General features: G+C 37.9%; 1 protein-coding gene across 2 annotated transcripts; it reads left to right on the plus strand.

The window, feature by feature from the left end:
- The first annotated feature begins 1,143 nt into the window (after window positions 1-1,143).
- Window positions 1,144-22,826, plus strand: LOC124798483 (sequestosome-1). 2 transcript variants are annotated; one of them, XM_047261919.1, is made up of 8 exons: window positions 1,145-1,308; window positions 8,185-8,392; window positions 8,498-8,656; window positions 8,761-8,927; window positions 9,258-9,669; window positions 16,160-16,450; window positions 20,325-20,471; window positions 22,016-22,826. In XM_047261919.1, exons 2-8 carry the CDS (start codon window positions 8,215-8,217, stop codon window positions 22,153-22,155), a joined length of 1,494 nt encoding a protein of 497 aa, XP_047117875.1. In that variant the 5' UTR covers window positions 1,145-1,308; window positions 8,185-8,214; the 3' UTR covers window positions 22,156-22,826. The 2 variants fall into 2 exon arrangements, with proteins under 2 accessions (XP_047117876.1, XP_047117875.1); XM_047261920.1 differs by lacking the exon at window positions 20,325-20,471 and having other exon boundaries at window positions 1,144-1,308.
- The last annotated feature ends 4,869 nt before the right edge of the window (window positions 22,827-27,695 follow it).

Here is a 27,695-nt window from a genome sequence, read left to right on the forward strand (position 1 = left end):
ATAGGTTTTTTATTGTCTTTCGAAGCACATTGCTTGTATCATGACAACTGATATACATTTCGCAAAACAGCAGAACGACCATTAACTACAAGTATTTGCCTACCGTCTTACAATATTTGAACCGATTCTCACAAACTTGAAAGATAGAAGTGGCCAGCGTAAAAAAAAACCCTCACAAAACATGTGTTATTTACACATAAAATCCGAACGAAGCTAAATTTTCGAAAGCAAGTTCTCAGTTTTATCGTAAGAAAGCATTTTTTATTTATCTGAATCACTTTAAACCGTTCCCACGCATTCGGTTCATGTAAGTGTGAATTTCACGCGCAACAGTTTACCTCGACTTCAAACCGTCGTATCTCGACAACGGGAAAAGAGTATTGGATAAAAATATGTATCCATTTACCTATCTTAGCGCAAAGTTTAAACTAATTACGACAAGTTTAAAGTATAGAAGTGGCGCGGTTCAAAAACCTCCCAGAAAAAAAGTATTTTTTGCATGTAACATTCGAACAGTGTACATACAAATGATGCCATTAGCTGAGTGTTAATTTCAGCCTCGTTAACATCAGTCGTAAAAGAAATTAACTGATTTTCAAGTTTGCCTGGGTTAAAGTACTGTAGACATACGTTCGAATGACCGCTGGTCCGAGCTAAACCAAAAACTTATTAGCCCATGTTTCTAGCTCCAGTGGGAACCAAGCACGAAGATCTACCCATACAGCGGTTCTGCGCACAGCGTTCTCAAACATATTTAACTAGTTAACGAAATAATCCTTACTGTGCACACCTTGAAATATTTTGCATGTATTTGCACAGTTCGCGCACATCAAATCACAATGACGCAAGCCGACACAAATTGCATTACAAATAGAAGTGGGTGTCAGAACACTTCGCTGTGAATGTAAGTCAATAAAATATTAATTCAGAGTCTCTTAACTGAAAATTCGGAAGTTCAGTCATAACGCAGATGACAATAAAAGTGAAATTAGTTGGTTTTAGTACTGAAGCAGTTCACGTGACGCGTAGCTGTCAAGTAGCTTACAGTGCAGCCAACATACTCCAGTACATTTAGCTCAAAAGGCCTCTGTGTATAGCAGAAGTTCGAATGTATCACGTTGGCAATCGTAATCTTCGATTTTAAAGTATCATGGTGGGTTGGTCCAGTGTGTTGCGTAGTTGCATCAGAATTGCTGACGGCGTTTGAGGTATATAAAGACTCGCAGACGCAGTGGCTGTATCTGTTTTGTTGTAACCTGTGCACAGAAGATTACTTCGTAACGCTGCGTTCTTGCTGTCGCTACTAACGTAAGTAAAGTGCAACAGCAGTTAAAATGTGTAAATCAACGATTTCTTCTGACGTTTCAGAAAACAGAGTCGTAATAGTTCGTAGTTTTCGTGTCATGAGAAACTCGCGTTTGTGCCTTAAGATCAGAATCGTCTTTCCTCACAACTTCACTGCACTTTTTTTAAATTAATATTACAATATATTCTAATGACAACGTGTAATGCGCGTCTGTTGGGTCTACGAGAAATGTAATTGTTGGGCAGCCACGAATTATTGGCATTATCATATTTTAAGTCTTGGATCACAATGTTTGTTTGTAATCAGGTTAGTAATTTCGTTAGGTAACGACCATCTTCAGACCTACGTAAAACCTTGTTGCATTAGTTCACGCAGTTTATACATATACTATACGTCAAGGAGAGCTGCTGAACCTCTGTTCATGAACAGTATGTACGCTCCAGTGGTGCACTTTACATACCATAGTTTTATTTGTTTGACGAATCCGAAATGGCTGATGATTTTACTGCAGTATCACATGTAAGGCCTGATACGTGTAAAGCAACATGTTTCTACTCAGATCTGAAAATGGTCATTACCGGCCGAAATTAATAACCTGATTACAAATAAAAATTGTGATCCAAGACTGGAATTATAGTATTTTCCTGCATCACTGAAAACTTTTTCTTAACTGTGTCATAACTACAAGTTATTGAATTCTAAACAAACCAATTTCAGTAGAATGAAAGAATGCATAATGTTCGGTATATTGAAATGTATCGTACAACGTCACGACGTTGATGTAAAGCCCTGACTGCAACTTTAGTAAGGGTTAATAGTTGCTGAAAGTGTATTATCTTTCAGGGAATAAAGAGGGACGAGAATAATTGCAAATTACATGATATTTGTCTTCATACACCCAATGAAACTTCCACAACCATCGTCAGTCATTTGACATCTGCCACTGGAAGTTGACGTCTGCTTTACCATACATTACAGTATTTAACTTCACGCAGTCATGCGGTTCCCACAGATTTTCTGTTGTCACGTAACCACATCAGTTTCATCGCTTTCTTGGCCTGCACCTCCCCTGAAATCCTGTGAAGAACTAGCGCTACTTCTTCTACGCGACCTTGTCACTTACATTTCGGTTTCATTGTACTCGTAATTGCATTTTCCACTTCAAAGTATTCCTTGTTTCGTTTCTTTCCTTGCCTGTCGTAGTAATCACTAACATATATTTTTCCAATGTCTACTGAGCAGTCTTTAACAACTCCAGAATAGTTTCTTTAAGTCAAACCTGGTGAACTCTTTTTGGACACATGAGAAGTGGTGTTTTGAAAACTTGTTTAGTTTACCAAATACAAACAAGACCATATTTACTCATTTTCTTGTTCTGGCCATTCAGTCATTGCCTTAAACTAACCTAAATACAAAAACTCGTGAAGACATTCCATGAATTCTTTGATAATTTGCCCTTTTTTCTTTTCAGTGTGCTGCCTATAGATTGTTAGTTCAATTGAGTTTGATTTTCCAGGCCTACTTTCAAGCTTACACCCAAAGTCTGTGAGTTTAGCCGCTCTGTGTGTGTGTGTGTGTGTGTGTGTGTGTGTGTGTGTGTGTGTGTGTGTGGAGGTTGCATTAGTGATCAGTGACTTTACCCAATATTGCTCTGTTCACTTATTTTGTTCATGATTTGCAAATTATCCATTTTCCTGTGCTGGCTTCTAATGCCACTTTGTTACTTTGGTTGATTAAGATCCAAGTTTCTTTTCTGTACAGTCAATGATAACATACATTGTCTGTAATTCTTTTTGTCTTGGCTGTTTCTTTCTTGAGAAGAGGAGGTTACAACATTGTTCGAGGAATGCACACATGTTATAAATTATTTTGTAAGTTACTTTACTTTTACTTTGCCCTAAAATGTAACTACTTTTATTGAAACACTGTCTGAAGCTAATTTTCTGCCTGTACATCTTGAATGGCTTCATACACCTCATTCGGCATTCTCAGTTGCAGTGTGGTAGTGTCTACCCTCAAGAGCTTGATTGTAGTGGCAGGCCTGTAGTGTAGTTGGTTTTGAATTGGGGAAGGGAGGTTGCAGAAACAGATTGACTTTTAAAATAGCCTATACCAAAACCTATATTTGCTCCATATTTAACACACTTTCGCATAAAATAGTAAAACTGCAAAGTAGGCCTAAATGCAGAAAAACTGTGTTATTTAATAGAGAAATCTGAAACAAATAATTTGATTTTCAAATTTTTTGAGTGCTTGATTTTTATACTATGTGTTTTATATTCATTTAACCATTTATTTAATAATATAAAATGACAATGTAAACAATAATAATAGTAATAGTAATAATAAGTGAATACCCCTGTGGGTATAATGAAATGTCAAGCTGGGTTATGTAGAGCAGTGCACAGATAGTAGAACTTCTATGCTCTAGTCACCTGCACAGATTTGCTCTGTTCCCAGACAAAAGAAAATACTCTGTAGTGAAACCACTTTATAAGAATAGTAAAAAGAGATAATGTAAACAGTGACAGGGAATTTTCGTTGGTACCAGTGTTTTCAGAAGTTTTTGATGATCTAGCAGTGTAGTGGAGGGTAGTGTACACAATTTGCTTCCAGACTCATATTTTAGCTTTGGGAGTGTAGCATCCACTTATGACACAATGTATTCTTTGTGTGTGTGTGTGTGAGAGAGAGAGAGAGAGAGAGAGAGAGAGAGAGTGGAGCACTAATACGGCTTTACTATAAGTAGACAACAGTAGGTATTTTCTTTGATTTAACAAATGTAATTAATGTGTGTACCAAGCAATCTATGGAACATAATGGGATTAGGGAAAAATTGGACAGCCATTCACATCGTATCTGGAAAGTAGGAAGCAGGATGTTATCCTCAAGCATGAACCAATAAGAAAGAGATTTGGTTCGGACTGAGGTCTGGTAAATTTGGGTGGGAGCACAGGGTTTTGCTGTGGGCCCATTGTTCTTGATATAGGCCTATATGAATGATGTTTCTTTAAACATGACAGGTGACAAAATTTTCTCCCTGCAGGTGGTATAGTGTTATTGTGATAATTTTGAAAGATGTGAAACATAATTCAATTCGGTTTCTTTTTACATCCGTTAACAATACGTGTTGTATGGATGTAGTCAATTCATAGCCAAGGCTCATTACAATAAAATTTCTTGTATTTAAGTTGTTTACTACAGTCATGTTACATCAGTATACGTAAATAATTTTACTTTGTGATACTAATATAATAGAGGGAAACATTCCACGTGGGAAAGATTTAAAAAAAAATAAATTTGATAAATCTTAATTTTACTTTGTCATATTCAGATACAGCTTTTATAAAAGCTATGCATTATTGGCCGGCCGAAGTGGCCGTGCGGTTAAAGGCACTGCAGTCTGGAACCGCAAGACCGCTACGGTCGCAGGTTCGAATCCTGCCTCGGGCATGGGTGTTTGTGATGTCCTTAGGTTAGTTAGGTTTAACTAGTTCTAAGTTCTAGGGGACTAATGACCTCAGAAGTTGAGTCCCGTAGTGCTCAGAGCCATATGCATTATTAAAAATTGTTTTAGTTTTACCTCAGATTTATGATATTCTTTAATTTTCTTTATTTTAATAGGCATTGTGCTAAAAAGTATTTTTGGTTGATAATGTACACTTCTTTGTAAAGTGCTTTTTTGTGGGTGCCTCTGTGGAAGTCATCTCTGTTTCTTGTTTTGTAGTTATGAACCTGATGAAAATTGCTGTTGAGCTTTCAGAAAGCACACACATTCATAAATGTGTAAGCCAGAAAGTGTCTTTACTTTAAATTCCTTAAATATTTCGCTGCATGGCTCTCTGCTGTGAACTTTCATCATTCTGACAGCCCTTTTGTGGAGTTTGAAAGTTGGTTTTGCCCACCCCTGTATTTGCCTAAAGGTCACACCATATCTAAGCAAGCTGTGCATACAAACATATTAGGCACACAACAGCTGCAGCAGTTCCAAAGCATTCTTAGAATGTAACAGCATTTACTTAGTTTTTTTTAGTCTGATATTGTAGATGCTTCAGCCAAGTAAGTGCTCATCAACCCATCTGCCTAGAAATTTTGTGGAGCAAGCTGGTGCAATAACACACTTACCTAACTCAGCTTGTATGCTCCTTGTGTCTTTACTTCTTGACAATAGAATATAATCAGTTTGATAAAAAAAAAATCTACTCACCAAGTGGCAGCAGGGGAACAAACACATAAAAAAGGTTTCACATATGTAAGCTTTCGGAGCTTTCTTCTGCTGGAAGAAAGAGCCACTGCCTCTGAAAGCTTAGATACTTAAAACCATTTTTATATGTGTGCTTTCCTGATGCCACTAGGTGAGCAGATTTTCTGTCTCCTCTAAGTGAGCAGATTTTCTATCTCTCCAGTTACATTATAGCTTTGCTTTCAGTATTACTGAAATTCATCCATACTGTTTTTTCCTTATTTATGGTCAACACAATATCCCTAAATCATTTTCCTGCCTTATTTATTGTCTTTGAGACATTGTGATGTAGTTAATAGGCTCGCAGCAACAACATATGGGTTTCAGAGAACAGATTCATACTAAAGTGCAACAAAACACAATGTAAACTGTTTCTGACACTGGCATCATTATTGTCCCAATGTGATCAGTTAGTAAAGAAGTCTACCATTTTAAATTCTTAAAACCGAGAACAGATGAAAAGCTTTCTTGTAAGTATTGCATTAAAGAGCATATGCTTTTTTACTTTGCTCACTTTAACTCTTATTATCTCATAAGGTGTCATATTTTAGAGCAGCTCTGTACACACACCAAGAGTGTTTTAGCTCAGTAAAGGACAGGCATTGTGGTCGGCAGTGTCAATTCATGATCATCGTGGAGGCCATTTCTCAGGTGTCTCAGAATTTGTACTATATCATCTGTGTAAATATATTCCAAGGGTTTGTTGTTGACAATATTGACTCATTCAAGAGAAACTGTGACATTCATTCAGTGAACACTAGATGTAGATTCAATATACACTTCGATAACACTTTTGTAAGTATTGATTAGAAAGGTGTGCTTTTTTCAGCAATTTCCTTTTCGGTAGGCTGCCAGAGTAGAGTAGTCATCTTCAAATATTCAGATACAGTTCAGAAGTTTTCTGTTTAGTCACTTACAGCTGTTATTTATTTATTGCAATGAAAATTAATTTCCTTTTAGCTATATTTGATTTTGACATTTATTTCACATTTGTGTAATCAATTTCTAGACAGTATTGTCTTCAGATGGATTGTACATAAATGAAATAAACATCAAAATAAAGTAGAAAATGCTAATTTCAAACATTTCCTCATTGCTGATGCCTCCCATTCTATTCAGGAGTTTCTTACAGTAACTGAGAAAATTTTCTCCGTACTGTGTTGTTTATTTGCATACTCACAATTTTTATGCTTTGTTCTTTTGTTTATAAATTTTCTAACCTTCATTTTGTAAACTAAATACTGACAAGTAGCTGTAGCTCCATGGCCCCTTGGAACCTGATAAATGAATAAATATGTCAACTAAGAGTAATGCAAAGAGTTGGAGGGTAGGGAATAACTTAAAGCTTATTACCAACACTTCCTGAATATCATTGTTTTCTCAATTGAACATCTGTGAGTTTGGTCTGTAAGAAGTCTTAAAATACTATTGCAATTTTCTTTACTTTGTTAGCTACAGTTTAGTTCTGCATATTATTTTGTGCTCCTACTACAATTTGCTCCTAACGTTTGCTTATCTGCAATACTTGTCATGTTGCATTTGAAACTTTTTTTTCTATGGTTTACAGTGTGCCTGCAGCATAGTAAGCAGTTGTGATACATTTGTTAAGTTTTGTTCGATTTATTCATGTCTGTAGCCTATAGTCTTTATTTTATTAACTCTGTAAACTTGTTACGTAATGTAATCTGGTATACCTCTGTGCCATTACATAAATTCTCATAATCTACTTTTTTTTCACCCAATAGCTTTGTATCTATTTTACTTTTCATCTTGAGTGTCAGTAATCAGCTGTACTGTAAAGTAGTATGGGACTGTCAGATCCTGCATATATATATCTCCCCCCCTCCCTCCCCCCCCTCCTCCTCTCCCTTTTCTTCTTCTTATGTATATAATTTAATTTTTAGTTCCATTTCGCCCTTTTGAAGTCCTTTCTCCATATGAACAAGAACTATAGTATTTCTCAACACCCACATGGATTTAAAACTTCCTTGTAGATTAAAAGTTTGTGAGCTGGACTAGAACTTGAAACCAGAACCTTTGCCCATCACGTGATATTGCTCTACCGACTTACTAGCCATGTACAACCCACAGCTTTACTTCTGACAGTGAGAGCTATGGTGACAGTTCATGAGTCATGCATGGATAGCTCAACTGGTAGAGCAGCTAACTGTGAGAGACAAAGGTTCTGGGTTCAAGTCCTCGTCTGCCAGAAAATTTCTAATCAGTACATGCTCTGTTGCAGAGTGACAATTCATTCTGAATCCACACAAATTATTCCCGCACAACATTCACCCAGACATGTTGACTGCATTCAGATATCCCATTTTACATGGCAAAGCAGATGACAGTGCCTGCTAGAATAAATGAATAATGATTTTAAAACCGAGAAGAGACTGTTGATATGAGACAGTGTAGCAGTTGCGTGGTTGTTAAATTGGAGAACTTGAATGTGGTTAGCAATCTCTGGTGAACCTATCCATCTATATACACACAGATTTCACCATTTAATATAAGATTATAGAGAAATAGATGTATATTCATTGTATAGTATTTGAGATCTTAGGTTAGAATTATTCTGATGCAGCTCATGTGTGGATAACATGCAAACTGACACTATTATTAAATGCTTTTGCAGTAAACAGACTCTTATCAGAGAGAAGCAAAGATGGCAGAATCAATGAGCATATCGTACAAAGTGTATCTGGAAGATGGTACAGACACTACCGAAGTAAGACGTTTTGGGATTGATCGCAGTCTTGCTTTCAAGTTCAATTTCCTAAGAGAGAAACTCCAGAAAGTATTCCCATCACTGCAGAATAGGAACTTTTATGTTTCCTGGAAAGGTAAAATCACAAATTCCTCACTTCTATTAAAGTTTGAATTTTTAATTAATACTTCATTAGAAACCTTAAAACAACATATTAATAGGTTTGGTTTTTACCCAACAGATCAGGAAGGTGACATAATTACAATATCATCTGATGAGGAACTCACATTAGCGCTGAGTGAGATGAATACAGACGTAAGAAAGTTGTATGTTGCTGTCAAACCTGAAGAAACTTTAGCTCCCGATGCAGAAATGCCTGAAATGGGACGACCAATAGATGGTAAGATCTTGTCAGATCTCTATCTTTCCCTCTTTTTCTTTTCAAATTGATGTTTGCAGTTATAATTATTATCCATAATGACACAGTGTTGCTTTTGTTTTAAGGTCCTGCAGTTCACGAGGGAGTGACCTGTGATGGCTGCAACAAGCTGATTGTTGGTTTCAGATACAAGTGTGCTGTTTGTCCTGATTTTGACCTCTGCTCTACATGTGAAGGCTTTGGAATGCACGATGAACATTTCATGATACGTATTTCAAAACCAATTAAGTGGGTATGTGAGATTGTATAATTGCTTTTATGATTGTGTTTCTTTTTGTTTGTTTGCATGGGAGGGGGGTCTCATATAAGTTATAGTCTATAGTAAATGTCTTCATGCCTTGCTGTAAAACAGTGTATTTAGAGGTAACAGACTTGTGATCCACACACTGATGACTCTTAATGGTGTCAGGTGTTGTCAACTTTCATATATTGCATTGAAGAAAATTTGAAGATTTCTAGGTATTGTGGTGGGAGCAAACAAATGTAGAAATGTCAAACATTCATTTATAAAATAAAATAGTATGCTAATTTCTCATACAAAGTTCTTTTGTATGTGTTCCAGCGTTCAACTTACAGCCGACGTTTGGCACATCATATGGCCAAGTGGTCTCGCCAGTCTGAAACTCATAGGCATCACCACCAGCGTCGCACAAACAATGTGAAAGGTGTTAATGAAAGCAATGTGCAGTGCCCATACAGAAGGTCCTACAGTGAACATCCTGGTTGGTTGGAATATCTCTGCAGCCAGCTAGGTGAATGGGTCAATCTTCCAGGAGAGGTTGAAATTCCTCCAAAGGCAGGCAATACTGCTACTACCACAGAAAATACTACACCAAAACCTTCAACTTCAAGTGCAGCAGAGTGCACAGAAGGTCTGCAGGGAACAGCAACACAAAGGAATTCTAATCAGCAGAGAGATACAACTTATTTACAGAATGTGGGTGAGACTGTTGCAGCACTGCTTAGTCCACTGGGTGAGTTTATATTGTTTTCCTTGATTGTATATTTTCTAACCATATAATAGGGAAAATATCAGTTCACTATCAAATGTGCAATAAAGTATAAGAATGTGTTATCAAAATACAAACAGCAGCATTGAAGTAGTAATGATGAGCAATAGATAGAGTATTGGAAGCAGAATTTCTTTGTTCCAATGTGATATAGTTATTGGTGAGACTAGTTTTGAAAATTATGTAAACTCACACAAAAATATTTAACACTATGATAAAACATTGAAAAACAATTTTTCCGTACTTATGTAGTAATATTTTTGCTTGGCTTACACTTCTTTCTAGCACAGTTTAATTAATATTAGTTGTATCAGTGCAAATAACCAGTTTTTGAAAACGTAATGGGGTAGATAGAAAATCTACTCACCAGTTGGCAGCAGGAGGAGATGCGTACAAAGGAACTGAAATTTCAGACAATAAGAAATTCAGCCTTCAGTTGGAAGGTAAAATTTCTTTAGTTTACGTAGGTTTTGATGCCAATAATGGTATCTTCTTCAGAACAAAAATTAAATTATTTTGAGGGCCAAACATTGGCCATGTCACAGATCTGTTCTGAAGAAGATACCATTATTGGCATGGAAACCTAGGTAAACTAAAAAAAATTTGCCTTGCAATTGAAGGCTGAATTTCTTAGTGTCTGAACAATTCACGGTTGCTGAAGTGCTGCATTATGTTAAAGATTTGTACTGAAATTTGCAAGCTTTTGGAGCCAGTGGCTCTTTCTGTCAGAATTGGGGAGCAGGGAAAAAATAGACAAGTTAGAAAATGAAAGCTATAGAAAACTAAAGGGAATGAAAAAACTGAAGTAAATTAAGGCCAGGTTTAGGGCGAGAGTGAAGAACATGTTGTAGTGCCAGTTCCTACCTGCAAGGTTCTGAGAAACTGGTGACTGGGGGGAAGAATTCAGATGGTGTGAGTGTGTCTGTGGTGAAATAGGTGTGAGATTATGACAGTCGTATTGTAGAGCATTTTCTGCAACACAGTTTTGTGCGCTGCCAGTATACATCCTCTGCCTATGCCTATTCATCCTAGTTTTTATGGAATGAAAAGCTTGGAGTTCCGTTGAGGACATTAGGGTCATATTGTAGGGACCAGAGGAAGGACTCTGAAGCAATGCTGCATGTTGGGACTGTGGTTGGAACTGTTCCAGACAGGGTTCAGTGTTAGGTTTGCTGTTGGAAAGGTATTGTTATTGGGTCACAAAACATATATTTCCACTTGACATTGTGTGTGAAGGAAAATAGGTCCTTCACCAAAGCTGCATGTTTAAATGCAGATTTAGAGCTGAAAGACCCTTGGATAATACAGATAATTCAGGAGGGTTGAGAACTCTGTACTGTTGTGACTTGTTCTTGTGGTATTGAGTTGTTATTGCTCTGGGAGGCAGTGGTAAAAGCTGGGGAATGTTAAGAAGGTTGGTCAAACTGGTTTGTAGGAGAGGAGTGGTGGTTGATGGTGTGGCTGTTCAGATAGCTGGAGAGGGACTGGAAGTGGAAAACAGTTGTTGTTGTGGTTTAGAAGAAGGTGGGTAGCTTTCTGAGGTGAAGTCTGGTCTGTCATTGCAGTTTGAAGTTGGCTTGGTGGGTGATGCCATCCAAGGAAACATGAGTCAGATAACTGCAGGATTTTGTAAAGGAAGAGAAGTTTGGTGAAGTGGAAATCGGTTGACGAGCCACATGGGTCACAGATTAGGTGGGGAAGTGCAAAAGATTGCTGTATTTGAGGCTGTAAAAGGGTTTAAAGTAGGATTGCATCCAGAAACAGGGACCTTCTGTGTTAGGCCTTTGGGGTTAACTCCCAGGGACAAGCAGGTTTCAAGAAACAGAATATGGGACCTTAGTTTTGTTGCTGTTTTTGAAAGGACCAAATGTAATATGTGATGAGATTTGTTGTGACAAGAGAGGATGGTTTGTAGTGTTAAAGGATGGTGGGAAAGGCAAAAAAGAAGCTGGGGGGGGGGGGGGGGGGGGGGGAGTAAGGCAAACATGATAAAAAGAGCGGTGAGATCAGAAAAATTCATATGAGAATCATGCGAACAGACTTAACAAGGGGTAATAAATGGGTGAGAATTTCTCCTCTTCCTTCCCCTTCAATCCTTCTGCCATGAGGAGGAGTCACTGGCTCTAAAGGCTTTCAGATCTCAGTAACTTTATAAGTGTTCCCTCCTGCCATCACATAATATTAGTTATTGTATCATTGTATCACTCAATATGGATTGGGGGACAGAAATGAAAGAGGAAGCCGCCTGGTAGAATTTTGCACAGAGCACAACATAATCATAACTAACACTTGGTTTAAGAATCATGAAAGAAGGTTGTATACATGGAAGAACCCTGGAGATACTAAAAGGTATCAGATAGATTATATAATGGTAAGACAGAGATTTAGGAACCAGGTTTTAAATTGTAAGACATTTCCAGGGGCAGATGTGGACTCTGACCACAATCTATTGGTTATGACCTGTAGATTAAAACTGAAGAAACTGCAAAAAGATGGGAATTTAAGAAGATGGGACATGGATAAACTGAAAGAACCAGAGGTTGTACAGAGATTCAGGGAGAGCATAAGGGAGCAATTGACAGGAATGGGGGAAATAAATACAGTAGAAGAAGAATGGGTAGCTTTGAGGGATGAAGTAGTGAAGGCAGCAGAGGATCAAGTAGGTAAAAAGACGAGGGCTAGTAGAAATCCTTGGGTAACAGAAGAAATATTGAATTTAATTGATGAAAGGAGAAAATATAAAAATGCAGTAAGTGAAACAGGCAAAAAGGAATACAAACGTCTCAAAAATGAGATCGACAGGAAGTGCAAAATGGCTAAGCAGGGATGGCTAGAGGACAAATGTAAGGATGTAGAGGCCTATCTCACTAGGGGTAAGATAGATACCGCTTACAGGAAAATTAAAGAGACCTTTGGAGATAAGAGAACGACTGGTATGAATATCAAGAGCTCAGATGGAAACCCAGTTCTAAGCAAAGAAGGGAAAGCAGAAAGGTGGAAGGAGTATATAGAGGGTCTATACAAGGGCGATGTACTTGAGGACAATATTATGGAAATGGAAGAGGATGTAGATGAAGATGAAATGGGAGATACGATACTGCGTGAAGAGTTTGACAGAGCACTGAAAGACCTGAGTCGAAACAAGGCCCCCGGAGTAGACAACATTCCATTGGAACTACTGACAGCCGTGGGAGAGCCAGTCCTGACAAAACTCTACCATCTGGTGAGCAAGATGTATGAAACAGGCGAAATACCCTCAGACTTCAAGAAGAATATAATAATTCCAATCCCAAAGAAAGCAGGTGTTGTCAGATGTGAAAATTACCGAACTATCAGCTTAATAAGTCACAGCTGCAAAATACTAACACGAATTCCTTACAGACGAATGGAAAAACTAGTAGAAGCCAACCTCGGGGAAGATCAGTTTGGATTCCGTAGAAACACTGGAACACGTGAGGCAATACTGACCTTACGACTTATCTTAGAAGAAAGATTAAGGAAAGGCAAACCTACGTTTCTAGCATTTGTAGACTTAGAGAAAGCTTTTGACAATGTTGACTGGAATACTCTCTTTCAAATTCTGAAGGTGGCAGGGGTAAAATACAGGGAGCAAAAGGCTATTTACAATTTGTACAGAAACCCGATGGCAGTTATAAGAGTCGAGGGACATGAAAGGGAAGCAGTGGTTGGGAAGGGAGTAAGACAGGGTTGTAGCCTCTCCCCGATGTTGTTCAATCTGTATATTGAGCAAGCAGTAAAGGAAACAAAAGAAAAATTCGGGGTAGGTATTAAAATTCATGGAGAAGAAATAAAAACTTTGAGGTTCGCCGATGACATTGTAATTCTGTCAGAGACAGCAAAGGACTTGGAAGAGCAGTTGAATGGAATGGACAGTGTCTTGAAAGGAGGATATAAGATGAACATCAACAAAAGCAAAACAAGGATAATGGAATGTAGTCTAATTAAGTCAGGTGATGCTGAGGGAATTAGATTAGGAAATGAGGCACTTAAAGTAGTAAAGGAGTTTTGCTATTTGGGGAGCAAAATAACTGATGATGGTCAAAGTAGAGAGGATATAAAATGTAGGCTGGCAATGGCAAGGAAAGCGTTTCTGAAGAAGAGAAATTTGTTAACATCCAGTATTGATTTAAGTGTCAGGAAGTCATTTCTGAAAGTATTCGTATGGAGTGTAGCCATGTATGGAAGTGAAACATGGACGATAAATAGTTTGGACAAGAAGAGAATAGAAACTTTCGAAATGTGGTGCTACAGAAGAATGCTGAAGATTAGATGGGTAGATCACATAACTAATGAGGAAGTATTGAATAGAATTGGGGAGAAGAGAAGTTTGTGGCACAACTTGACCAGAAGAAGGGATCGGTTGGTAGGACATGTTCTGAGGCATCAAGGGATCACCAATTTAGTATTGGAGGGCAGCGTGGAGGGTAAAAATCATAGAGGGAGACCAAGAGATGAATACACTAAGCAGATTCAGAAGGATGTAGGTTGCAGTAGGTACTGGGAGATGAAAAAGCTTGCACAGGATAGAGTGGCATGGAGAGCTGCATCAAACCAGTCTCAGGACTGAAGACCACAACAACAACAACAACAACAACATCATTCAGATTTCTTTTACCAAATTCATGTTGAATTCTTTGATCAGTGATGTTTCCCTTTCTGCAGTGAGCCAGTTTTTACCAGATATTGGTGTGAGCCAGAGATGTTAAGCTGACAGTGATAAGCTCTGCCAATTCACTAATACTTACTGTCCATGCTTCAGTGAGTTTGTCTGTGATGAGAGACTAGAAACAATCATGGTCCTTGCATAAAGCAAGTGTTCCCATTCCCTTATAGTGATCTCAGTTTGGATTTTCTGTGGCTGCTGCAATTTTTTTGGGTTAATTCCAGGAGATTCTGTTTTGGAAAGAACCCAATCAGTTCACTCTCCCTTCTTGTGCAATCAGTTTGATGTTAACATTGATCATTAGTAAAAATTGTTCTCACCCAGTCTTTTATTTAGCTAATCAGTACCAACTTCTTGTTCTATTGTTGATCATTTATTTCTGCTCCCATATTTTGCGCACACCAGTGAAATCTTAACAGTGGTCAGAATGGGATGACCTCTTCTAGTAGTGGCTCTGCAAAGAAAGTTACCGAAACAGGTGCTTGACTGAACAGATAAGCAGCAGTAGTGTCAGTAGGCAGTGTTCAAATCTAGTAGCAGCGTCCATGAACTATTGCAGCACAGTACAGAGAGGGATCTAGCTTGCTTCTATATATTGTGTGGTATTAAAGTGGATAAGAGAGCTGCAGTTAGAAAGGCAACAGCAAAAAATTATGGTGGTTTGCAAAAATTCATTGCAAAGAACCAAACCATGTTTGTAAATGAATGGAATGAGAGAGGACTGGATGTGAAATCCCTCTATATCCACTCTTACAGTTTTCTGTAAATTACTTCACTCCCATCTTATCTTTTCTAACGATTTTAGCTATAGTTCTTTGTGTCATCATAACCTTGAAGGAATTACATTTAACATTATGGTAATTCAGTTGTTCCAAGTAAATGAGAATGAGAGTAAGTATGGAACATTTACCCATTTGCTGCCGTGTGTGGTGTAAGAATGTGGAAAGCGTTTTCTTTGCTGTTATCCATTCTAAATTCCCAACATTGCTGAAGTGGTAATCCACAAGGCTTTCATTTGCCAGCATTAACATCAAGGTCTGCATCTTCATGTCAAGAAGTCTAAAAGATTGCTCTGAGGCATTGTATCCTGTCATTTCTATTATCTATACTTCTATAGCACCTCCCCAATTGAATGTAGCCCTGTTGAATGAGAAAGTAGTATCTGAGGAGGAATTATTGTAAGCAAAATAACATGTACAATAACAGTTAACAGTATCGATTTCTGTAATACACATGTAAAAGAATCAATATAGTTTTCTATTTTTGGGTCCTTTCTCAGTTTTGTAAGGAAGCTTGTTTTTGTGATGGGGTTGTGAAAACTGTACAGATTGATATCTTATTTTCTGTACTACAAAATTCAAGTTTGATCGCATTTCATTGTGATTTTAATCTTACTGAACTATAAATAAGCAGGGCAGCTAGGTTTTAAAATTCCTCATTTGGACTTGCTGTTCTTGCATTTGCAATGCTTGCAGTTCAAATTATGACAAGTGGACATTGTATCCAATAATTTTATAACTCAGTTAAATCGTTACTATAGATGCAGTTACTTGAAATTACTTTTTACCATGGTTTGTCCAAGGTACTCGAATTTTGGTGTGGTCTTCATTCCTGGAGAATCAGGAAAGTGCTAACCAAGTCCAACAAAGCTGTGCGTAGTAAACCTCTATTCATACAGAATTTGATTGTAATAATCTTTAAACTTAATGCACAACAAAATATATAAAAAAATCTATAATTTAGTTTGTTGATTTCCTTGTTTTTGAACAGGAATAGATGTTGAGATCCAGGTTAAGGACAAGAACCAGAAGCAGACAGGTGAAAAGCAGGATACACCCCAGGGTGCAGCTCAGGCCAAGGAAGCGGAGAAAACTGCACAGGCCAAGGAAGCAGAGAATACTGCCCAGGCCAAGGAAGCAGAGAAGAATGTCCAGTCTGGGGTGACAGAAATGGCAGAGGCGGCTTCAGTGTCAGAGCCTATGGAAGTGAGTCCAGAGACTCCATCAGCCCCACCAGAACAACATTCTAGTGAATCAGAAGAGTGGACTGTCCTCATACCAGGTAAAACAGTCTCAGCAAAGTTCATTCTTGTTTATGAATGATTTGTCAGCCAACAACAACACTTTCAGTGTTGTAAACTCTTTGTCTCTAATTTATGTTTTATTTCCTTGTATTTTCTCTCTCTCTCTCTCTCTCTCTCTCTCTCTCTCTCTCTCTCTCTCTCTCTCTCTAGCCTTTTCATTCACGTTACTATTTTGGTGTTTGGTTAGTGTAGGTAAGAGGCTGTCATCAACCTGTTGCTTGGTTTGGACATCACAGTGCTTTAAAGGTGTGGTTGTGTTGGAAGTAGTGTTCTCTTGTCTTCCTCCAACATAAAGAGACCTACAGTTAAAAGTGGACTCCGAATCATATTGTGTCGTGAAATGTTGAGTGGCAGGTAGAAGCTATAGGCCTATACCTGACTCAGCATAACAAAGTGATTGACAGGTGCAGGCTTGTCAGTTTGCTGTTGCGTGCACATGTAATATTGCTTTGGCAGCAACAGCTGTGAGATTCAGTTCTCAGTCTGTTCACATTTCCTTTAACATGTAGTATAGAGTTCACTTGGCAATATCATAACAGCTTTCACTTCCTTCTGACTTGTGCTGCAAGATCTGGATATTCTTTATCATAAACCAAAATTAAATCAGTATCGGGAAACAGAACACTTGACTGAGACAAACTACAACAGTTTAGTTAGAAGCTGCAGTTGTTGTATGCAGCTGAGTGTTGTTACGGGCATGTGAGGCAACAGAGTGATAGGACAACCATGCACAGAACAAAAGATGCTACTTGGCTCATTCTGTGGTCAGCTGTGACTTTGGTAGGTGTACTGAAAACAAGTAACTGTCAATCACTTTATTATACTGATCTGGCTATAACCCCAAAACTTTAGATCGTAGTATGGAACTTAACCATTGAGATATTGGGCTAGTTTAAATATCCTTTAATTCCTTTGTTAACATATAAAGTTCTTCCTTTTATATTTAAGTCTAACACATTTTTTGTAAAAAATTTTTTTAATAAGGCTAAATGGAAAAAAAAATTTTTTTGTGAGGTGTCACAGCAACTCGTGTGTATCTGATTTTATTACAATCTAAGAAATCCTGTAGTGCTTCTATAGGACAATGTAATCTGCTCTCTCAAAGCCACTCATTGCTTTCCTACAACATTGTGTTCATTACACAAATAATACAGTAAGTTTCTTGTGGTATTTTTCTCTTGCAGGCTGACTTACTCAGATAAAAATGGTCTTCAGGGGTCAAAGTTAGCAAGTTATTGTACTTTGGTTGATTTAAATTTTAAGTTGAATATTGCTATTTGCTAATGACATGTCAGCATTCCTGATGGGTATTGTATTAGTATTTATAATTCGCCCACAATATGTTAGAAATAGATAATAATGTTTTTATAACTTTCTTCATTGGCAGTCAGAAGAGGGATTTTATTGGCATATTGTTATGTTTCCTTTAGTTGATACTATATGGCTATTAATTTAGTTTTTTTTGCAGTTTGTGAACTAACAAAAATAATTATAAGTTCTTATTTCTGAATTTGCGTACACATCTTTTGTAACTAACAGCAGTTCCAAACACATTCAGCAATTTTTATAAAGTCCAAAGAGCCCACTTGTGTGTCTGAATGTAGTTTCTTTTTTAAAAGAGAAGGAAGAATGCATGTATATGGAGGTGTAAAATGTGCTTAAGAAAAAGTTAGATGCACTGAGATGTTACACAAAGTGCAAACCTGCAATTTGTATAATTAGAGGCATTTCATGTGATAAACATAGCTTTAGAAAAATATCTGTTATGTTGCAATTTTCATGACTCAGGGTTCATGTAGCCTGTTGTGTGTCGTAATAATAGAATTATAAAATATATAAAAATAAATGACTGAATAAAGTGCAAAGCTATGATGATTGGCACTTTAACAAAGATTACTCAAGATTCTAGTAAATCATGTGAAATATGGTAAGGAACTTTTTTTGCCTATCTCATGTACAGACCTTCCAAGGCAAAAATTTGTCACAGGTATTCATCACGTTTTCCCTACTGCAATTGAGTAATCGTTCTCTAAGCTCTGGCAAGTTCACCAATCTGCTGTTAACAGTAATCAGAATGAGAATATGGCTCCTGTGTTAATGATCTGGGATGTAGGACACAACAAAGGTAAAAATAAATAATAATGGCTGGGAGCTGATGAGGCTTGTCATTACGGGAAATTTGAAAACTTGTGGAGAGCATGGATAGATGCTGTGCAGTAATAAAATAAATATGGGACAGGGACATCGTGGAAAATTAATGACTTGGGGAAAAGTTATTAGGTCAATTATAAACTTCTATCTCCTTCCAGTGTATCCGTTACATGTATTAAAGAGATTTCAAACATCGAAGAAAAAATGCTTGAGATATTCAGCCATTCACTTGTCATAAAAATGACAAAATGTAGAAAAACAAGGAATTATATATTCCAACAAAAAGGTTGAATGTCTTCTGAACATTGAAATCATTAGAGATCCAGCAAAAGACAGAGGGATAAATGTAGCAGCAAAAAGGTATTATGAAGCATAAGCTGGTATGCATATTTTGACAGCTAAAATAAAGTGGAGAAAATGTTTTAATGGTAAATCATTCTTTAAACTTTCAAAATTGGAAAGTAGCAGAAGCTAACTTGAGTATTTGACAAGCCTGTTAACTGCATGTGAATGGGTAAATGTTGTAGAATGTTGTCATGGAAATAATAAAAACAATGGCCTCTGAGCACTATGAGACTTAACAACTGTGGTCATCGGTCCCCTAGAACTTAGAACTACTTAAACCTAACGAACCTAAGGACATCACACACATCCATGCCCCAGGCAGGATTCGAACCTGCGGCCGTACCAGTCGCACGGTTCCGGACTGCGCGCCTAGAACCGCTAGACCGCCGCGGCCGGCTGGAAATAATCATGAGGATTAATAACAGAAAATGGAGTGTTTCCTTTAGATAAGAAAATATCTACGTCAACAAACTATTAAATACATTGTGAATGAGGACAGAAGCAATAGCTAAATGTTCCTGTAGAAAAAAATGTGTATTGTAGACCTACCAGATTTAGCACATGCAGAATTGAGAAGACTCTAGACAAATTCTTGTGTGAAAGTTTTCTTAAAAAATTTTAAGTCCTTTAATACCAAGGAACTTGAATATTTCTTCATCTTTCTTACAAACAAATCGCATATGAATTGTAAGGCTTTAGCTATTACTAATCATAACTAGTACAGAGGTACATGCAGTTGGTCTTCCCATGCCCCATCCACGAACAGAACAAAGGAAAAAATAAACAGTTCTGGGTTAGAGTGAATAGTATGTTTTGTTATGCAGATGTAATTTATAGAATACTGACCAGTGGTAAATTTCTTAAATGATATTCAATGTGCCTTTGAAGCACATTTCTATGATGTAGCAGAAATGACGAATTTTAAATTATAAAGAAGATTAAATAGGTAACATATACAGATGAATCTTTTGAAGAAAGGCAGAACTCAGGTGTAAAGCAAAATCACGTGCCTATTACTATGTCTACACACACACGTGTGCGCACGCTCCGATGATACACCTCATAGAAAAATATTAGCTTCAAGATATGTGGATGATAAGACAATGTACTGGAAGATATTCAAACTATACAAAATGCAGGCTGAAACATCAACCAAGTTTACAAAGGAATTGCATATAATTTTGAGTAGTCCTGTGCACTATCACAAATGCCGCCATTCTCTACAAAATTGGGTAGTCTCGTGTGTTTACAGTACTACAATTTTCTTGTTGAAAACCTTTTGATTCCATTGTTCAATTTTATTATGGATACAGATTATGAGGGTATGTTTCAATAAATATTGTGCTATGCTTTCAGATAATGTTGGATCTCCAAATCCTGTAGCCAGTAAAGCCGTTGACGAATTACTAAAGACTCTTGAGGAACCTTATTATTGTCCAATATACCCTAGAGTGGATGATGTGATTGCCAGAACACGTGAATTAGAACTTCAGTCCATTACAGGTACCTGTCACACTGCTACAGCATGCTGTTAGTTAGCATTCAGGAGTTCTAAATACAAACTGAATCCTTTGAGAGATGCACAACACAGGGTGTGGTTTTAAAAAAGAATATAAAATAAATTTATTTACGGAATGATATTTTCACTCTGCACCAGAGTGTGCACTGATGTGAAACTTCCTGGCACATTAAAACTATGTGCCAGACCGAAACTCCAATTCAGAACCATTCCTGCGAAAGGCAGAGGTCCCAAATTCGAGACTCTATCCAGCACATAGTTCTTAATCTGCCAGGAAGTCTTAAATTGTTTATATCTCATTCATTTACATCTCATAAGATGCCACAAAAGATTATATTATTTTGCATTTGCCTAACTTTAAAATTATCTGTTGGTTCTTGACTTCAAACCTGAACCTTGTGTTGCTTGCAAATAGACGAATGGTTGACTAGGGAACTGTTTGCTTAAACATTCAAACTGGCTGGAATTTAGGTCTGGCTGGGTAACTACATCCTGTATGTCAGACATTCCATTGGCTTGGACGTTCAAATTGCTCAATTTAGGTCTGACCTTTTTGGGTATCTACCTCCAAATTTCAGGTGTTCCCACAACAGATACAAAGCATTCAAAATGTTGCTGTGTGGCAAAGAAAATGCAATGGAAAGTCCTTGGTTGAATAGAAACAATAAAAGTAACAACTCGTTATGTAATCTTAAGCTTCGGCAAGACGGGGGCACTTGTTCAGTTTACTCTCAGTCCCTGGTGTGTTTGTTGCATTCAACCGGTCCTGCAGTTCATCCCACACTTTCACTGAGGATAACAATGTCACCAGCAAACCTTATCATCAGTACCCTTCCACCCTGAATTTTAACCCCACCCCTGAACTTTCTTTTTATTTCTGTGATTGCTGCTTCTTTGTGTATATTGAACAGTTGGGATGAAACACTAGAACTTGTAATACACCCCTTCTAATCCAATAACTCATTCCTGGTCTTCTATACGTAGTATTCGCTCTTGGTTGTTGTACATACTGTCTTGCTCTATAGTTTACACCTATTTTCCTGAGAATTTGAACATCTTGCACCAGTTTACACCACTGAATGTTTTTTCGAGGTCAGTAAATCTTACAAATGTGTCTTAATTTTTGTTATATCTTGCTTCCATTGTCAAGTGTAATTTCAGATATATCACCTTTGATTAATATACCCTGACCTGCATATACTGATTGCTAAAAATGTCAGAATACATAACTGAATTTCAAATGATCTGATAGACTTCTGTATGAAACCAGTCATTCTCAGCAAGTTTCCTCTCTTGCTTTCTCCTATGTATGAATTATAAGAAATGTAAAAATTTTATTTTTGAAGTATCTAGCAGTTCTGATGAATTTATTCCAGAGTATAAAAAAATACGTTGATGAATTTATTCCAGCAGGTTTTAATTCTTAATTATTACACTGCTGCTATTATTTTTGAAAAATTTTTCTCACATAGTTAGTTACTGTTTGCATCAGCATTTCGCTAATTAATGTCTTCATATTTCTTTACAGATCCAAAAGTAGCAAAAACACTGAAGCAGCTACTAGCAATGGGATTCACAAATGAAGGAGGTTGGCTGACACAGTTGATTCAAATCAAGGATGGAAATATTGACAGAGTTTTGGATGTTCTGCTCCCTGTTAAGAAGTAGAGCTTCCGGAATAATTATGAGATTGAAATATTTGTAAATGTATGGTCTTATTGTAGAAAAAAAATGTGTATGCTGTACTTTTATTATTCAGTTGATCATTTTAGTTTCCAAAATGATTTGTAAACACATCTGACATATGTTATCTAATGTTACTGAATGTTTTACTTATAAAACATATTGTATTATCATTCCTGACCTATTTTTAAGATACACTGTAACCATTTGCTACTTTACAGTGCACCTAAGGATACTGCAAATAGGCTTATTCTGTTAACTCTTTAGTTACCAGTATGGTACCTAAAATGTTATTAATTCCATTAGTAACTACACCATATTGTAGTTCATTAACCCATATAGAGGACCCATCTGTGTCGTGCAAGCAAATGCTCCTCGTAGGTGCTCCTTAGTTAATGGTAGTGTTAGTTCCTCAATTTGCACAAATTAAAAGTATGCTTCTTGTATGTATTATTATTGACTTGTTGATTTATAGTGTTGGCATATCTTTCTAAAGATGTTGCTTTTAATATAGACTGGTAGTACGTAAATATGGTACGTGACGGTATCTGATTGTCTTTCATTGGTTTAATTTCTATTACTGTAATTTCCAATTAGTAATGTATGAATCTTAAATACCAATAAATTCATTGTTTTCTGGATGGTTTTGCTGTAAACTTGTGTATCTGTGTAGTAGAATAATACACATTGAGATACAAGGAATATCAGCTTGTACACCTCATGCAATTACTATGCTTTTGTTGTAGTCATGAACCATATGTGCAAAAATTTTGGTTCAACTGAGGCCAGCACTGTAGAGCAAAAACAGATTTAAAATTCAACAAATTGTCAAGTGTGTAACAACATAATATTCACATTTCCAGGCATTGCATTGATGAAGAGATGCAGTGGAAAGGGGAGAGGGTGCAGCAGAAGTTACAGTGGTTACTACGGTTTTATTCAGGGAGTCATGGTGCCATAATAGATTTTATAAAGAAGTATTTACTACCAAAATGTGATGTACTGACAGTGCACAATAATGCCACATCTGCATTCGTGTGATCATTCAATGTTATCACATTGCTTTACTTTTTATGGGGAGAAATAGATGACTGAAGCACTGTGTAGCTTGGTTATTAGCCCATAATATCCACCATCACTTGTCACAGAACACAATATCCAGGGTTAGACACTGAATAAAGGGAGAAAACAGGCTAAGAAATGTGGCACACAAAAACCTTTTATGTTCGTGTTTTTTTTTCCTAATTTATTATTAAATATTCAAAGTGAGCACTAGTTACATTTTCCCAGTTTGAGAAAGCCATTGAAATTAATACAGAATAAGTTAGTTTAGTATTGAACAGGTTGATATGTGATTAGCAGATCAAGAGAAGACATTATTTGCTTATGCAACATTTTTTGCTTGTGTTTTACTACTTCGGTAGTTTTTGTGTGCTCCATTTATTGTCTTATGTTGAGGCCAGTTCAAATTTCCTATCCCTGTTTGTTGTGCCTAAATGTCACAAGCAGGATAACTATTATTCTTTTGATCATGTTATCAAATAATTGCTTACAGAAACTAGTATATGTGCAACTGCTATGAATTCAAACAATAGAAAATCCAGGGTGGAATAATGGCAATATTATGAAAAGGATGGATTGCTTACTCACCATATAGCAGAGATGTTGAGTCCTAGACAGGTACAACAAAAAGACTAATAAACATGTAAGCTTTTCACAGTCTGTCTGCTGAAGTCAGACTGAGAGCAATTGCACATGAGGGGAGAAGCAGTCTGTGTGATGGGGTAAAGGTAAGGAGGAGAGAGAGAGAGAGAGAGAGAGAGAGAGAGAGCAGGGTGCATGTGGGTGATGGTTAAGTGCTGTCTGTGCGACTGTACAGGGACCAGGTGGAGAGAGGGTAGGGCAGTCGGGAGTTTAGACGGAGTGTTGGGGGGAGGGCAGAAAAGGGAAAAGTAACAAGACTGTGGCTGTGCTTGCAGAATAGAAGGCTGTGTAGTGTTGGAGTGGGAGCAGGGAAGGGGACAGGTTTGTGAAGGACAACAACTAATGAAGATTGAGGCAAGGAGGATTTTAAGAAAGTGTAGGATGTATTGCTGGGAGGGTTCCCATCTGCACAATTCAGAAACTGTGCTTCATTCTAAGTGGGCATGAAAACCAACAAACTATCTGTACCCATATGAATGGCCACTGACAAATTGTGACCACGAAAAAATGACCACTCAGTTCCTGAGCACACTCCCAACAACATTCTTCATTTTAAAGACTGCTTCACAGCCTGTACCATCTGGATCCTTCCTACCAACATCAGCTTTTCAGAATTGTGCAGGTGGGAACTTTCACTGCAATATATTTGATGTTCCCGTAACCCTCCTAGCCTCAACATTCGTTAGTCATTGTCCTTCACCCACATATGCCCTTCCCTGTATCCACTCTGACATTACACAGCCTTCTGTAACACAAGCACACCCAGTCACTTTGCTTCTCTTTTTCTGCCTCGCACCCCCCCCCCCCCAATACCCTCCATCTAGCCTCCCAACTGCATCTAATTGTCCTACTCTCTCTCCGCCTCGTCCCTTTATGCTCCCGCAAGCAGCACTTTACCATTCCCCACCCTTACCCGGTCTCCCACCCTCTCCCTGCCCCAGCCTCCACCACTCAAGATTGCTTCTCCAATCATGCACTGTCGCTCACAGTCTGGCCTTGGGAGCTAGAGATAGTGGCCATCTGTGTGAGCTGTTTGCTCTCTCCCTCTCCCCCCTCCTTTCTTACCCCCCCCCCCCCTCCTTCCACATCCAACCCACTTCCTATTACTCACCTCACCACTCTTTTGTCGCCCAATTAGTTCAGTTTTTAACTGTCACTCCCAGGAAACATTATGCTAATACTGTGCAACACTGCCTTATAACCTTCATCATAATTTGGCAAGGAAGGCCCACAAGTATTTTGTAGGCAACTGAAGCCATTCATTGATGATAAACTACCATCCCCCCAGATTATTTAATACACTTCTGTCAGCACTTTTTCCAAAAATCTTGGAAGCACTTCTGGAAATCAATTTTCCTTGCGGTGTTCAGCTCCTACAGCTATTCTGTGGTGGCGAAATGATGTCCTTTCATGGTTCTCTTCAGCCTCGGGAATAGAAAGAGAGAAGTCACGTCCAGCAAATAACGGTGGCTGAGGAAACCCCCCCCCCCCCTTTTTTTTTTTTTCAAGATTTAGATAAGTAATTTAGTGAGTTACTTGAGGTGTGACAGGGTGCCTGAGTATTTGTCAATTGAGAATGTATTTTTGCAATCTTGAGAATGCCGCTGTTATCTGAAAAGGTGGAAGTGTCAACAGCATACTCAGCACGAAGAGGTAGAACAACACTTGACCACTGAGAATGTTGAAATAAACAACCCATTTCGTGTTCACAGTAACCAGAATGAGTGCACTGAAATTGTCTACAAACACCACTGAAACATCACAGAATAACCTCCAGTGTGAACTATCACTCACACCTCATTGGATCATCAGTGCACTTGCTGCCTTGTACCATTTGAAAAGATGCAGAATTGAGACTCATCAGTTCACAACTTTGTCTCCTTATTGGCTGCTGTCAAGTTTCTATGCTATCTGGCTCATTGATGATCTGCAGCTTAATGTGCCACTTGAATGATAGCCTTGCAGCAGAAACCGAACTCCTTATGTCCATTGCAAGCAGTTTTCTTTGCAGTTCTTTCTCGTAAAGTGGTTGGGATCCAATGACAGCAGCAATTCCTGTCGGCTTTGAAACCAGTTATCATTAACAAAGCACAAGACTCTTCTCTGGTCACTGTTTATGGCCATTGCTTTTATGCAGTGTCACATAGCGGTGAGAAGTACACCCTTCCTTGTTGATACGTTGGCCTGTCTGCATTGATTCAACAACGAACTTTTAACTACACTCACAGTGTGGTCATGGCCACGTCAAATTGCATTAGCTCCTCTCATCCCTTCTGGCATGTCTCCAGGTCAACACATCTTACTGCACTGATTTCATACACACTACTTTACTGCTATCAGTTACATCTGCAGCAGATGATCACCTGGTAACAGTTCGTTACAAACCAAGTTCTGCACTGGAACTGCGTGGCAGATCAAAACTGTACGCCATACTGAGACTCGGACCTTTGCGTTTTGGAGGCAAGTGCTGTATTGACTGAGTTACCCCAATAGAGCACTTGCCCATGAAAGGCAAAGATCCAGAGTTTGAGTCTTGGTCTGACACACAGGTTTAACCCATCAGGAAATTTCATAGCAGCACATACTCTGCTGTAGAGTAAAAATTTCATTCTGTAAGTTCTACACTATCTAAAGCATTCCAAAAAAAAGTGAGACTGTTTTTGCTGAAAATATTTCAATGGTACTCAAACACGCCTCAGTTCGGTGTGTTCCTTTTTCTGCTTGTTAGAACTGTAATTTTCAACAGCAAGTTCGGCTAATATAATTAGTTATTTAGAAAGTGTGTCATAAATAAAAGTTTTTCCCTTTAAATCACTTACAGCCTACTGCTTTCTACTTGAAATTATTTCTGGCCTACATAATTTATCAAATACAGAGTTTTAAGTTGCCCACAGCTAATGAGACCTGAACAAAGGCAAAAATGTGATATGGCATAAAGGGCTACAGCACAGCTAGGAACTGTGTTCAAAACAGTGATGGTAACCTACACTATGCATTAATAAGAAGCGTTTGCCAGGATGAGTTGGGTGTACTGTTTATATGCAGCACCATGTTGTTGGCCAGTTTGTTCCCCACTCAGCTCGTGAGAGTCTAAAATGTTTAGTTAGCATGAAACTACGAAAATATTTATATAGAATTATCAATGGGTAACTGTTATAACACTTTGTTGCCTTTAATAGTACCTCACCTCTAGCTGAATATAAGTCACAGGTAATTATGGATGTGTTTGTAGCAACATGTCACTGTCATCTGTTGTGTATTTTCAGCACATTTGTCAATGGAAATTGTACATGCTGCCACAGATGATGCTGCAGGGACAATATTTTTATTCTTTGCTTTTTGCTGACTCTTGGTGATTGTACATAGTTATGTATTAGATTGTCTAGTTATTCATCGTTAGCTGTTTCAGTGTGGTAAGGGAAAATTCTACATCAATCTGATACATCTCCTCACGGTTACAAATGACTTGGATGGTGTTGTTCGGTTTACCAACAAATCAAGTTAATGTTCTGTGTAATTTGGAGAATGGATCGTCTATATGCCCTAGTAGCCTTGGAAGAATACACCTAACAAGTTTAGTGGCCTTGAACTCAGGTGCACCCCCACAGCTGGTGACCCTGACGCAATTAAAGCCTTGACGATGAACCACACCAGAATATGTTACAATATGTAAGAAGAAGCCATAATATCATCATTAGCTGTACGTTGGCCACTTAATCCCATACCCTGGTTGCACAAGTGGAAGCGAGTTTCGATTATGCAGGGGTTCCCACTGATTCAACAATGTTTTTGTTGGCAGTAAGCAGCTAGACCATCAATAT

The sequence above is a fragment of the Schistocerca piceifrons genome, chromosome 5 (genome assembly GCF_021461385.2).
Source record: "Schistocerca piceifrons isolate TAMUIC-IGC-003096 chromosome 5, iqSchPice1.1, whole genome shotgun sequence".
Classification (NCBI taxonomy): domain Eukaryota; kingdom Metazoa; phylum Arthropoda; class Insecta; order Orthoptera; family Acrididae; genus Schistocerca; species Schistocerca piceifrons.

Bases quoted from the DNA above. Each gene is read 5' to 3' on its own strand.
- LOC124798483 (XM_047261919.1), top strand. From the start codon at position 8,215: ATGGCAGAATCAATGAGCATATCGTACAAAGTGTATCTGGAAGATGGT. The intron at 8,393-8,497 runs GTAAAATCACAA...TTTACCCAACAG, and splicing joins CTTTTATGTTTCCTGGAAAG to ATCAGGAAGGTGACATAATT. The intron at 8,928-9,257 runs GTATGTGAGATT...TATGTGTTCCAG, and splicing joins TTTCAAAACCAATTAAGTGG to CGTTCAACTTACAGCCGACG.